The sequence below is a fragment of the Silurus meridionalis genome, chromosome 1 (assembly GCF_014805685.1).
Source record: "Silurus meridionalis isolate SWU-2019-XX chromosome 1, ASM1480568v1, whole genome shotgun sequence".
Lineage (NCBI taxonomy): Eukaryota > Metazoa > Chordata > Actinopteri > Siluriformes > Siluridae > Silurus > Silurus meridionalis.
In genome coordinates, this window is record NC_060884.1 from 12,120,875 (window position 1) to 12,133,445 (window position 12,571).

A 12,571-nucleotide genomic window follows, 5' to 3' on the forward strand; every position below is an offset into this window, starting at 1 on the left:
CACATATCAATACAAACAAACTGTGCCCTATAATTTACACAGTAAATAACATTATGCATCTTACTGCACTGTACATTAGAACAAGTTTAGAAGCAGCCGTAGGGGAAGCTGTTCAGCCCATTCGAAACTCCTTTCAAAATTATAAAAGCAATGCATGAGGACAACGCTGCGCCTTTGTCAGCGACAGCCTTCTGAATTTCTTTATTATATACATGTCCATCAAGTGGGGCATCAGGATGATAATGAGTGTTAATAGGCTGTGTGGTAATTGTGCTCGATGCGTGTACTGATGGTAGGGGGGTGGAGACAGGGCAGGGGGTGGGGTGGCTGGGGTTTGTATTGAGCACTGTCTGCGGCTTTAACCCGCCTTGCCCCCCATTTACAATGACAGCATCGCCATGTAAAAATGTAGACATCTGATACCGTCAAACCAATTGACAGGGTTGACATTTCATTAATTTGTTAGCACAAAGGCAACCCTTTATGACCCCGGCAACTGAAAATCTTTTTTTTTTTTCTTCCTCTCTGCCTTTTTCCCCCCTTCCCTCATCACACATTGCACAGTAATCATGTTTAATTTGAAACCATGGCCTCCTTCGGCAAATTAGCAATTAAAACAGTTTGGTGTGGGAAATATGTATTTGTGTCGTCAGCTACATTATGCACACAGACACACACAGATTAATAACAAGAGCAGCAGGTCAGGCTTGCATTTTCCACTCTAGTGAAAGAGGAGCACAGCTGCCTGGAGATCCACTGTACCACTTAGAGCTCCCGGCTTAATTAGTTTATTATAGTCATTATTACTTAATACCTCTTTTAAAATCTTTTGTTTCCACTTCATAAAAATGGAGCGACCCCCGTGCTTTGGAATGCTCTAGACCTAGGTCTTTTAGCCAGTCCGTTCATGCCGAGGGTCACTCGAATATGCAATTTAATCATGGTTTCCCCTCCATGAGTAGCCGCTAATTAGGATCCATCTAATACAGTTACAGCCTGTAATTAGTTCAGTTTGGCCTTTTCATTTCTAGCTTATTAGAGGACTCTCAGAGGTGGAAAAATAAATGCTCTCAGCTGGCAAGATTCAGAATGACAACTCAAATTAAGAGGAAAAAAAATTGTTGAAATAAAACAGCAAGGATGTATCTGAATTACCGCTGGAAAGATGGAAGACGGCAGAGGTGAAACCGAGCTCTTTGTCTTTGCTAACATTTGTAAACCAGTGTGCCACCCACACACCTCAGTGCTCCCGAGGTTGAATCAAGGGTGTGTTCGCAATTAGCAGCAGCATGCACAGCCAGTGATAAACGCATCGGTCCAATCCTCACTATTTTTTGCTTTGTGCCTTTCAGCTCAACCTGGTTTCCAACGCCACACTGTCCAAGACGGCCCCCGGAGCATCGCCTCCCCTCAGCCTGCCTCAAACCCCGACCACACCCACCACCCCGCTCACACCGCTCTCTCAGACCCACTCGGTCATCACACCCACCAGCCTGCACAGCGTCGGACACATTCGCCGACGTTACTCAGACAAATACAGCATGCCCATATCACCAGGTAGTTCAATGACTAATTACAGTATGTGCTGCATAAGTCATTGATCAGTTTTTAATATTTTTCAGTCACATTTTGTGTGTATGTATGTGTATATATATATATATATATATATATATATATATATATATATATATATATATATATTATTATTTTTTTTTTTATTAGAAATTATTGATATGTACTGTATATCTATTTGCTCCTCAATACCAGATATTGTCCAAAACAAGGAGTTCTACATGAACACAGACGTGCGCCCTCCTTTCACATACGCATCATTAATACGTCAGGTAAGACCACTATATTTTACAGCATGTATGCAAACGGCAAAATCTTTGTTTCCTTTTTTTCCCTTGCGACTATCGCTGTTAAAATTTCACGCAACAGAATATCAACCACCCGCATTAAGCATGAAGGTGTCTGAGAGCAGGGAGTGCGGAGGAAAAAAAAGAAGAAGAAGCTCCTATACTGTATAACAATTGCTTTTCATGAGGCTTTACAGCCGATGTGATTATTAGGAAATTCATTTCCCACAACAGCAGGGATGAAACATCTTTTAAGATGCCCAGTCAATTATCAGAGCCAGCCGCTAATCTGCCATTGCACAAGCATTAATCTGGGCAGGGCGATAATTGGCGCCCTGTAATCTGTCACCGACAAAACAGTTTTCACTTGTTCTAGTTGCTTGGCGCAAAAGGGCGTATTCAAATGGATGCATTTGAATGAGGTCGCACCAAAAGCATTCGGGTAAACAAAGTAGCAGAGAGCGGATCAGCAGAGGCCCCTGTTTTACATGCTCCATTAAAGGAAAGGTAGCTCGAACACGCATCTCCCTTTGTTCGAGCTCAAGTCTGTAAAGGAAATGGAAAACAAATTGTGCTTATCATCCTTTTTGTGCGTGTGTGTGTTTCTTTTTTTCAGGCGATACTTGAGTCACCAGAAAAACAGCTAACACTAAACGAGATATACAACTGGTTCACGCGAATGTTTGCATATTTCAGGCGGAATGCAGCCACCTGGAAGGTAATCTCTCATTCCCGCCTTTTGGCTTCCTTGTCAGATAAAACGTTAAAATATTAAATATTTATTATGTCCAAAATATAAATATTATAAGTCGAGTCTAAGCAGTTGAGTCTATTGAGCGCAGGTATGGAACGAATGAAAAGAATGAAAGAAAATACCATTTCGTGCTTAAAAATGTTTAAAAGCTCAGATTGTGGATAAAGCAGTGTGTATGTACAATCCCACAGAAATGGGCAGAGCAAAACCATCCGGAGGTAAAGAAACGGTGAAAAAAAAAATGAAAGGGAATAACGTTTAAGCACGTAAGAAAGGCCGCGTGACTGGCTGTGACTGTAGCCCTCAGCTCCCTAAATCTGTGCTTCAGCAGTCATTGACAGCTCTGCCATGGGGGCACATTGTTGTTCAGTTCCCACACTGAAACAGACACAAACACAGAGGGAAGATCACTAGATAAATAAGATATTTAAAGGCTAATAGGCTCTAACTATTAAATCATCTGAAACCTCTCATTGTGTTTCAGTCGTGTTACAAAAACAATGAGCTCAGACATATTTTTTTCTTGCGGTTTCCATTTGGCTTTTTATTCCTTCGGGGAAAAATGTGCAAACGCAAATATGATTTAGCTTAATGATCCACGGAAGGTGCCGGCAGAGGGGTCCTGTTTAAGCATATTTTCGCATTGGTCTGGACACCCCCCCCCCACTAGCGCCGATGGAACCCTGGCCAGTTTCTGTTTTTTTGTTTTGTGTACGTGTATGCGTGTGTGTGTGTGTGTGTGTGTGTGTGTGTGTGTGTGCGCTCAAGCATTTGAGTTTCCACTTTGCATCAAGACAGGAAACGATCAACTATCTCCTACTTTTACCACAAGCGAATGATAAAGCACCGTGCTGACAACCCTGCCATGCAAAGCCATTTGTCACTGAGCTCTTTATTTAGTAAATATTGGCCATGTACTGTACAAATGGGCCTGATGAAAAGCTAAATTATGAACACAGTAAAGCATGTTATAACAGCGTGGTTTCCCGTCATTGTTCAGCGAGATGGCTGGAAGTACTGCTTAACGTGACGGGCCAGAAAGTTGTGTTTATTTGATTAAATGTTTTTGCACACTGGAATTCTGTTTGCCTTCCAAGGAGGTCCATTAAAGTTGGCACCCTGATCACTGGTTCCTTTGTATTTTTAATGATTGGAAGCCATATTTCTAACCATGACAGATGAGAACCTCCAAAAAAAGCATGGTCAAATAAAAGCTCAATTTTGCAATGTTAGGCCTATGTAGTATGTTTTGAAAGCATTGCAGTTGTATGTCTCTCCACTGGCTTATTTCTCTTTGTACTGATAGACCTCTTTTTTTTTTTCTTTCACACCAACTGCAGAACGCAGTCCGGCATAACCTTAGTCTTCACAAGTGTTTTGTGCGAGTAGAAAACGTTAAAGGGGCGGTATGGACTGTTGACGAGCTAGAGTTCCAAAAGAGAAGGCCACAAAAGATCAGCGGGTAGGTCCACCCCCCTCTCCACTGCACGGCCAATTGTACTGTCTCATGGTGTTGATTGATGGAAAGCGATTCCATCTCATCATCATTTTATGTGCTGTGCTGCTGAGCTGACTTACTGCTAGCTTCACTGTGCATCTCTGTACCCCCTCCTACAGCTGCTTGCTGGGACCCTCAGTGACTTGTGTTTGGTCATGCATTCCCTAAACTTTTCACTTGACCATTTTCTGTCTGTCTGTCTGTCCATCTGTCTGTCTGGTCATTGCATCCACCCTGGCTGCTCCTCTCCTTCCCTTCCTCCCCCGGTGCCTCCTCCCTCTTCCAGGGTGCAGTGCGCACTAACCTGTCCCTACACAAGTGCTTTGTAAGAGTCGAGGACGACTTTGGGTCCTTTTGGACCGTAGACAACGAAGAGTTTAAAAGGGGCCGCCACATTCAGCGAGGTCGCCCTCGGAAGCACGCCGTCGACAACTACGACGAGCTACTTGTACAGTAAGGACTGCCAGACCCCACCCACCCTTTCTCTTCTCCTTCCAACAATATCCCTGCATGCTTTGCTTCGATGTGCCACATGCTCATTCTATGTGTAGTTTTTCATTCATCTCTCTGTTTTTTGTTTTTTTTGTACAATGTCTTACTTCTCTGAAATGATATATAAGGCTTAATGTGTGTAATCTGCGATGCATAAATCTTTTGCGAGAGTCGTCTCTCCGAGTCACATAGATAGTGCGGCAATACATTTGCGGGTATTGATTTTGTGTTCTTTTTATTGGGCATTGCTGTCTCAATGTGAGTCTTGAGTAGTCATCAATCTGCACACACAGTTCAAGTACTACCGAGAGTCAGTCATTCAAAATCTTTGCGTTAAGTGAATTATCAATACCTGCATTTACTCGCATTGTTAACACTCATTTGTAGGTGATTTTTAAGAGTTGATCTCTTATGAAGTGAAAACTGAAACTTGTGCTGTTTGTGTATGATCATTTCCACAGGAGTCCTGCACTAGTGAAAAACATTCAGACCAGTCTGGGATACGGTCCTGTTCTCCCAGCTAGCTTCCAGGTAAATCACCAGTAGGGATGAGAATTTTCACAATATTTTTTTATATACTTTTTTTCTGAGATATTGTGTGTATTATAAAAGTTTAAAAAACATATACAGTATTTAACAAAAGTAAGTACACCACATTACATTTCAGCAACCATTTGATTATATGTTCTCTTTAGAAATAAAAATTAGCTAAAAATAGCTCAATATACAGCCATTAATGTCTAAATAACCAGCAACAAAAGTGAGTACAACCTAAGCGAACATGGCAAAACGGTGTCCAAAGTGTCAGTATTCTGTGTGCGCACCACTTTTATCTAGCACTGCCTTAATCCTCCTTGGCATGGAATTCACCAGAGCTCCACAGGATGTTGCTGGGATCCTCTTCCACTCATGGACACATGGCGCTTCTCCACCTTCCGCTTGACGATGCCCCACAGTTGCTGAATAGGGTTCAGGTCTGGAGACAGACTTGGCCACTCCATCACCTTCACCTTATAATTTTGGAAATCTTGGTCTGAGCACTGACAAGTGGACCTTCAACTTCTGCAAACTTTAAAGCAATGCTGGCCTGTTCCGAGTGAAACCCGTCTTGGAAAATCTCTGTACGACCCTGGCCACTGTAGTGTAACTCAGTTTCAGAGTGTTCCCGATCTCGGCCATCTTTTTAAGATGGACAATTTAAATCCTCAGATCCTTACAAGCTACACAAATTTGTATGTTACGGTGAAGTAGACAAAAACATGAACATGACAAATAGGACATGTTGCTTTGCATGGTTAAGCGGCGTACAGCCGTCATCACTTAGGGTGTCCTCACTTTGTTGACAGTTATTTGGACAGTAATGGTTGTATTTTCTTGTATATTTTATATATTTATCTATACAAGCTGCATTTTGACTACTCAAAAATATATTCACGTTTCATTTTCTATAGTATTGTCTCTTGAAAACATGTAATAAAATGGTTGCTGAAATGTGAGGGTGTGTGTGTGTGTGTGTGTATGTAGATGTATTGTCTTTTTTAATTCAATTGCTTTTAGCATCAATATAACTGCACTCTTCTGCTCAATGTCTGTGTGTACTCTGTAGTTGCTTTTCTTCATTCTTACCTTGTGCACATACTTTTTAAGGCTTCACTGGCAGAAAACAGCTTACCTCTATACACTACCGCTTCCATCGGAAGCCCCACTCTTAACTCGCTTGCCAACGCTATCCGAGAGGAGATGAATGGGGCCATGGACCACGGCAACAGCAACGGTAGTGACAGCAGTCCAGGACGCTCCCCTCTTTTAGCTATGTGAGTGTCTTACCATGTGTGAGAGAATGTACAGTATGTGGTTATGTATTTCCCAAAAGCACAGGTTTTAATACACGGTTAATAGAATTATGTCAAAAAATGTATTGCATAGGGACAGTCCAAATTGTGATATGTTTTATTCTTGTTAGATCTGATATGTGAAGGGAAACTCCACCTTTTGGAAAGTTCTCAGTCTGGAATAGATTATAAAGGAAACACACTTTCTCTCTCTCTCTCTCTCTCTCTCTCTCTCTCTCTCTCTCTCTCTCTCTCTCTCTCTCTCTCTCTCTGTTGTTTGAAGCACCAGGTTTGAAGGGCCAGGTTACTGTGTTGCTCTGGAATTATTGCCTCCATTTTCTTTAAATATTTACAATAGTCATGAAGATAAGATGTCAAAGCTCTTTTCCATGGAAGCGAGACTCACAATGTGTCTTCCGAACTGCCGAGGAAAGAAAAAAGATTTCCTGTTCAAAATTTGTTTAAAACAACATTCGCAAAGCTAATCAGCTCCATTTCAGGAGTTTGTCTAACACATCCAGGAATAGGACAAGAACTTAAAAGATGAACAATGCTGTAATGAGCTTATGGAGATATGATGGTGGAAAAGTGCTTGTACTGATGATTGGGGGCATAGCTGCAGGCATGGCTCCATCGCAGGATAGAAATAACAGGATCTGTATGCTAGCCTCGAGGCTGCCTGCCTTTTAGCTTCTTTCTTGCTTTTTTTTTTTTCTTTTTTTTGTTAGAATGCAAAATTAAATAAGTAGCTCAAGAAATTATTACTCATGGGTATGAGAGCATGTAAAATATGATAAGATGCATATTTTGATGTTGATAAATGTTGTAGTACAAGCCAGATATGCTTTGCTTGTCTTTTAAAATAGTCCCGTATTAATATCCTTAAAGACGTAGCGCACTGAAAAGCCAAGAAACTTTTTTTTTTTTTTTTTGTTGGTTTGTTTAGTTTTTTTTTTATAATACTAGGTCGAACTGACCATTATAAAAGAGTCTATCATTTTTCTCAGATCCAGCTGTAGTTACAGTGACCTGTAATGTAAAGCAGTGTGTTGCCTTTTTTTTTACAGACCCTGGCAACACAAAGCTCCAACTGTTTTCATCTTTTCAGAGAATTCTTTTTTATCCCAAACAGGCGGGTGAAGAAGATGAGAGAAAAGAAATATCAGTTTATCACTAATTAACACTTGGCAAACGTGCCGCACCAAAGAAACGCAGTTTACAGTGCACTCGAAACACTGATTAATTCAGAGATTCTTCTACAGCTGTTCTTAATGTTCCTTTTTTTCCCGTCCTTTCTTCGTTTTTTTCTCTTCTTCTTCCCCACACCAGTCAGCACTCACGCTCTGGCTCACTGTCCCCACAGTGTTTCAACAATGAAAATTTGGCAGATCCTATCTCTTTGGAGAATCCCTTGCCCAGACTGTGGGCTGACTGGGGAGGGGAAGGGGAAGGGGGGGGTGCAGTTCGTGTTTTTCCTTGTTTACGACTGACAGCGTTATTATTCTCGTAAGGGCCCTGTTTCTTATCACCCGGCGTTTGTGTCGAGCCTCCTCGCCAACCCCATACCGCCTCCGCCTTTTCTCTCTCACTTCCCTGCCAGCACTTTTCTTCCTCCCTTATTGACACTGTGGTAAGGAGGCGCATTAATTTTGTGCGTATTTAAAGCGTGCATGTCGCTGTCTGCTTGCGGTGTTGTTTTTTTTTTTTTTTTTTTTGCCTTTTTTTTGCCAGCTTGAAATTGATTAATGACGGAACCTTGTGCAAGGTCGTCCTCTTGGGACCCGCCTCACAGGTTGGGCATGTTAACGAGTGGGAAGAGGAACACACAGCGTGCCGATCTAACGCCACTGGGAGCCTGACAGGCGGCCCTCACGCTCTCTCCCCAATTCTCTCTCTCTCTGTTGCTCTCGATGCCTCTCGGTCGCTCGAGTCCATTCTCTCCTCTCCACGTCACGCGTTGTTAATCTCCCTCATTTATCAATTCTGAATGAATACCCTTGTTGTTGGCAGTGGTGGAAAAATAAAGCGCCAACGTTTCCCCGATGGTGGAAAAGCAGAAAGGGAACTGAAGTTATCAAGAGCTCCAGTGAATTTTGTTAGTGTTTAATTAAAGGGACAGCCATTTGTTTCCCCGCTCTTTGTCCCTGGCCCCCCCTCACATAATGCATATTTTAAAATGAAACCAAAATATTGTGATTAAATCTGATTTCAAAATAATAAACGTTGTTGTTTGTGTTCCCTCCGTGTGCAGGCATCACATCAGCGTTAAAGAAGAACCACTGGACCCAGAAGAGCATGAAGGGCCGCTCTCGTTAGTGACAACCAATCACAGTCCAGACTTTGATCACCATAGAGATTACGAGGACGACCACGGGAACGAGGACATGCTGTAAGGCTGCTTTCCCTCGGGTCCTCTTCAAAGGGGCCAAACTTAAACTGAAATCATCTGTGAGACCACTCCCAACCTAGCAAGTCCGGCTGGATTCCCAGTCCCTTTTGTTGACAGCTATTTAAAAAAAATAAATAATTCCAATTTACTCTTAGTGCCATTAATCATGAGATACACATGAGGTAAGAAAAAAACTATTCCATTTGGGAGTATTTTTCAGTTGTTTTTACTTTTTTGGGTTAAAGACAAGACCGAGCACGTACTTTTTACTTGCGTCCAGTAAAAGGAGCCATTTGGTACTGGGGGACTACTGCTTCACTTTGCCTGGCCTGGTGGCATTGCGACCAGAGTGGACATGAGTGAGAAAACACACGCAGAGAAAGACTGCCACTTTGCTCTCGAAGTTCAACACTGACACACAAACTACAGAAGAGTGCACACTTGAATCATTATCCCCCAAACGGACACTGATGCAGAGCATGTGGGCGCAGGTGTACGTGATTTCAGATCAATGACACTGCCTACAAATCAGCTTGGGTTGCCACCAACCTCAGTGTTGCCTCCAAACTCAGTCTAAAGTTTTGATGGCAAATAATACAATCTTTTTTTGTTTGGTTGTTTATTTTTTCGTCCCCTCGATTGTCCGATGCTCTTATTTGCTTTATTTTTTTTTTTTTACCTTCTATTCTGTACCTGATCAGACCTCATGCCCATTGTTGTAGAGATTCTGTACAATCTGCACTTGATTGATGAATGTGTATAGTTTCTTTCCATGATGTTTCATTTCCCTTCTCTTATCCATTATTTAATGGGAAACAGAATGTCCAAGTTACCATGTAGTATTTTTCTGTCATTTATTCCACATTTCAGATCACCGTCACACTGTCACATTGCTCGCTGTCTTTCACACAGACACACACACACTCACACACAGAGTCCATCTGCATATGCACTCCTCGTAATGAAGTCTCTCTCCACGCATCAATGAAGTTTAATTTTCACAAGGGAATGAATGACAGAGAAATCGACGCAGGTTACGACTTGTCCTTATGAAATACCTTCTGAAATCCCCTTTCGTTGCAGTGCATTAGCTGCAGCCGAATCACTGATCAAAACACTGGTGCGAATGGGGGGAAAAATTAAATGTCAGAATAGAATGAAGCAGTGGCAGAGATAATTTTATTTTTCCCCTGCTTTTTTTCCCCCCATTCTGTAATTTATGGACTGTCGGGTTAAAGCTAGAGGACTTTAAAGTGCATTCCCTGTTGTTTTAATGTCTTGTTTGCCCACATCAATAACCAGCCCACTCCCTTTCTTATTAGCAGTTGTTAGTAATTACACATTAGATAAAAAGGTTTAAGGGATTACAAGCCACAGTTGGCATTAGAAGCCATGACCACTAAGCATTACAGCATCAGGGGCAGCCCACTATGACCACATGTTTCCTGCCACATTACCTTGGAAACCAGTATGAAGTCAATTTTGGGATCACATGGAAAACATCCACGGTACAGTGTCTGGGATGGGGTGGGGGTAAGGGAACACCAGGGTTGTGTGTAAGGGGGTGCGGGACAGCAATAAGCAGCCACTCTCTTTTCCAACTGCTTGCGGTTTCTTAAAAAAATCTTTTTTTTTTTTTTACAAAAATTTAATAATAATTCAACAACATCGAGAAGCAAATTAGACCTAACCAAATTTTGTATCTCAAACTATGACTGCAATTAACCACTTGTTTAATTTATTATTTCTGTTTTTATGATTGATTTTTGTTTTCAGATTTTTTGACGTCTGTTACCTGTGACTACCAAAGATAAAGGACAAGATTAGAAAAAAATAAATGTTCTATGTTCCATGCAATAGCAAAACAAGGCCAAATATCCTCCCCATTCAGTGCAAAATAGGGAAAAGAACAGTGAAAATAAAGCTTTTGGCGAATAAATGAGTGAGCTGTTCTAAAAGCCAAAGGGGGTTGTTTAAGGGGCAGCTGCAAGGTTTTTGTTTGTTTGTTTGTTTGTTTTTTGCTTTTGACCAAATGGGAGAGAACAGCCAGAGATTGGGATAAAACATAAGAGCATATAATAGCACTGTTCTCTCTGTGCCAGGCTGAGGCTAAAATAAAAGAGTGTTTTACTTTGAAAGGTGTCTGGACTAAGTACATGGCAGTAACTGAAATACCGGATGGGGAAAGGATTTAAATAACACAATACTGGACCACACTTATTATATATTTTTTGTTTGTTTGTTGTTTTTTTTGTTTGGGGTTTTTTTAATCCTTCGATAAGATTGTATGCCACTTACTATGTGAATCGAGTTGGAGGTTGTTGTTGTTGTTTTTTTTCTTTTGTTGTACATTGCAAATGCTTTATGATTGTGTTTTAAATTCTGTCGACTTTTTTTTATATCAACTTTGATTTTTTTTGTTTTTTTTTATATTAAAACCAAACACTCCTGATGACTAATAAGCTGGGTACAAGGTACTTTAATGGCAGGGGTTTCAGTTTTTCATTAGAAACTCAGCCATGCATTTATTATAGAGAAAAACCCCAGAAATGTTCAATTCGCAAGAAAATAAATACACAAGAGCCGGGCAGCTGTCGATGGGCTAAAAGCAGTCAGAGTGTGAAAGACATGCGCTCATCATGCGCTAATCCAAATCTCTTAGCGGTAATGAAGGGGAAGGGGATAAGCAGGTAGATACGATCATCTTCCGCATGTGTAGCTCAACATTACTAAAGTGAAGCAGCATGAGAAAAAAAACTGTTAGTACACATACCTCAGTTCAGACCTATAGGGAATGATTAAACAAAGAGAGAAAAAAAAAAAGATACCATTTCACTCTGTTGCACTTAGTTGTATGTCCTGCATGTTTAGTCTAAAACTGTAGCAAATGATATTTTAAGAGAGAGTTTAAAAAAAAAAAAAAAGGATATAAAAATGCAAAAAAACCTACTTGTCTCGAAGGTCTCATGTTCTTTTGTGTTTTAAAAACCAATCCAAACCTCAGGCCTTTTTTCCTAAAGAAAAGTCACAAATCTTTCTCTAACGGTTTTTTTTTTTCAGGCATGGTATTCTGTCTTAGACGGCTTCACCTGTGTGGGCTTTAATCCTCGTAGGTTGTACATACACCACATTATATCCTTGTATGCTTTCTTGTTTTCTTTCTTTTATTTTTCTTTAAAAGAACAAAAGATGTTTGTAATTCCATGTTTGCTTTACCATTCGAACAGCTTTGTACTGACTATTAAAAAAAAAAAAAAAAAAAAAGAGGAAACAAAGCAATGATACACTGCTGTATGTATTGGAATATCAAAGTGCTGCAAGTTATCCACTTTTTTTTTTTAACAAATAATAAGCGGAGCTGGGATGAGGTTTCGGGATAATGACCCTTTTTCGGATTTTGTAAAGTGTAAAATAGATAACAGACGTGGCCATGGCTATTAGTATTGACTTACGATTTCTATTTTGTTTTTATTTTGTATGAAGAATTTCTTTTCCTTTTTTATTTTTTATTTTTATTTGACATTTTATGGGGTTAAGTTGTTTTTGATACGTCCATGTTTAGTGGACCAGTCCAGCATCTGCCTTCCCCGGTGGTCTGGTCCAGATTAGGAGCTCAAAGCAAAAATAAAAAAAGGTGTGTTGCCTGAAATGAAAAAAAAAAATAAAATAATAATGAAAATATGTTCTTATGCCTGAAAATCATAACGAACTGTGCTGAAGTGCTCAGTAATATTCTGGGGTGTAGGG

The 12,571-nt window shown here is 40.6% G+C and overlaps 1 protein-coding gene across 14 annotated transcripts in view; it reads left to right on the top strand.

The window, feature by feature from the left end:
* Positions 1–12,088, top strand: part of foxp1b (forkhead box P1b) — a 158,610-nt gene extending 146,522 nt beyond the window's left edge. For all 14 annotated transcript variants that reach the window (XM_046857132.1, XM_046857049.1, XM_046857309.1 and 11 more), the window contains 7 exons: positions 1,353–1,557; positions 1,768–1,844; positions 2,476–2,577; positions 3,954–4,075; positions 5,065–5,134; positions 6,251–6,417; positions 8,687–12,088. In XM_046857132.1, the coding sequence (XP_046713088.1) occupies positions 1,353–1,557; positions 1,768–1,844; positions 2,476–2,577; positions 3,954–4,075; positions 5,065–5,134; positions 6,251–6,417; positions 8,687–8,828 (885 nt within the window). In that variant the 3' untranslated portion in view covers positions 8,829–12,088. The remainder of the gene's footprint in view (positions 1–1,352; positions 1,558–1,767; positions 1,845–2,475; positions 2,578–3,953; positions 4,076–5,064; positions 5,135–6,250; positions 6,418–8,686) is intronic.
* Positions 12,089–12,571: the final 483 nt, after the last annotated feature.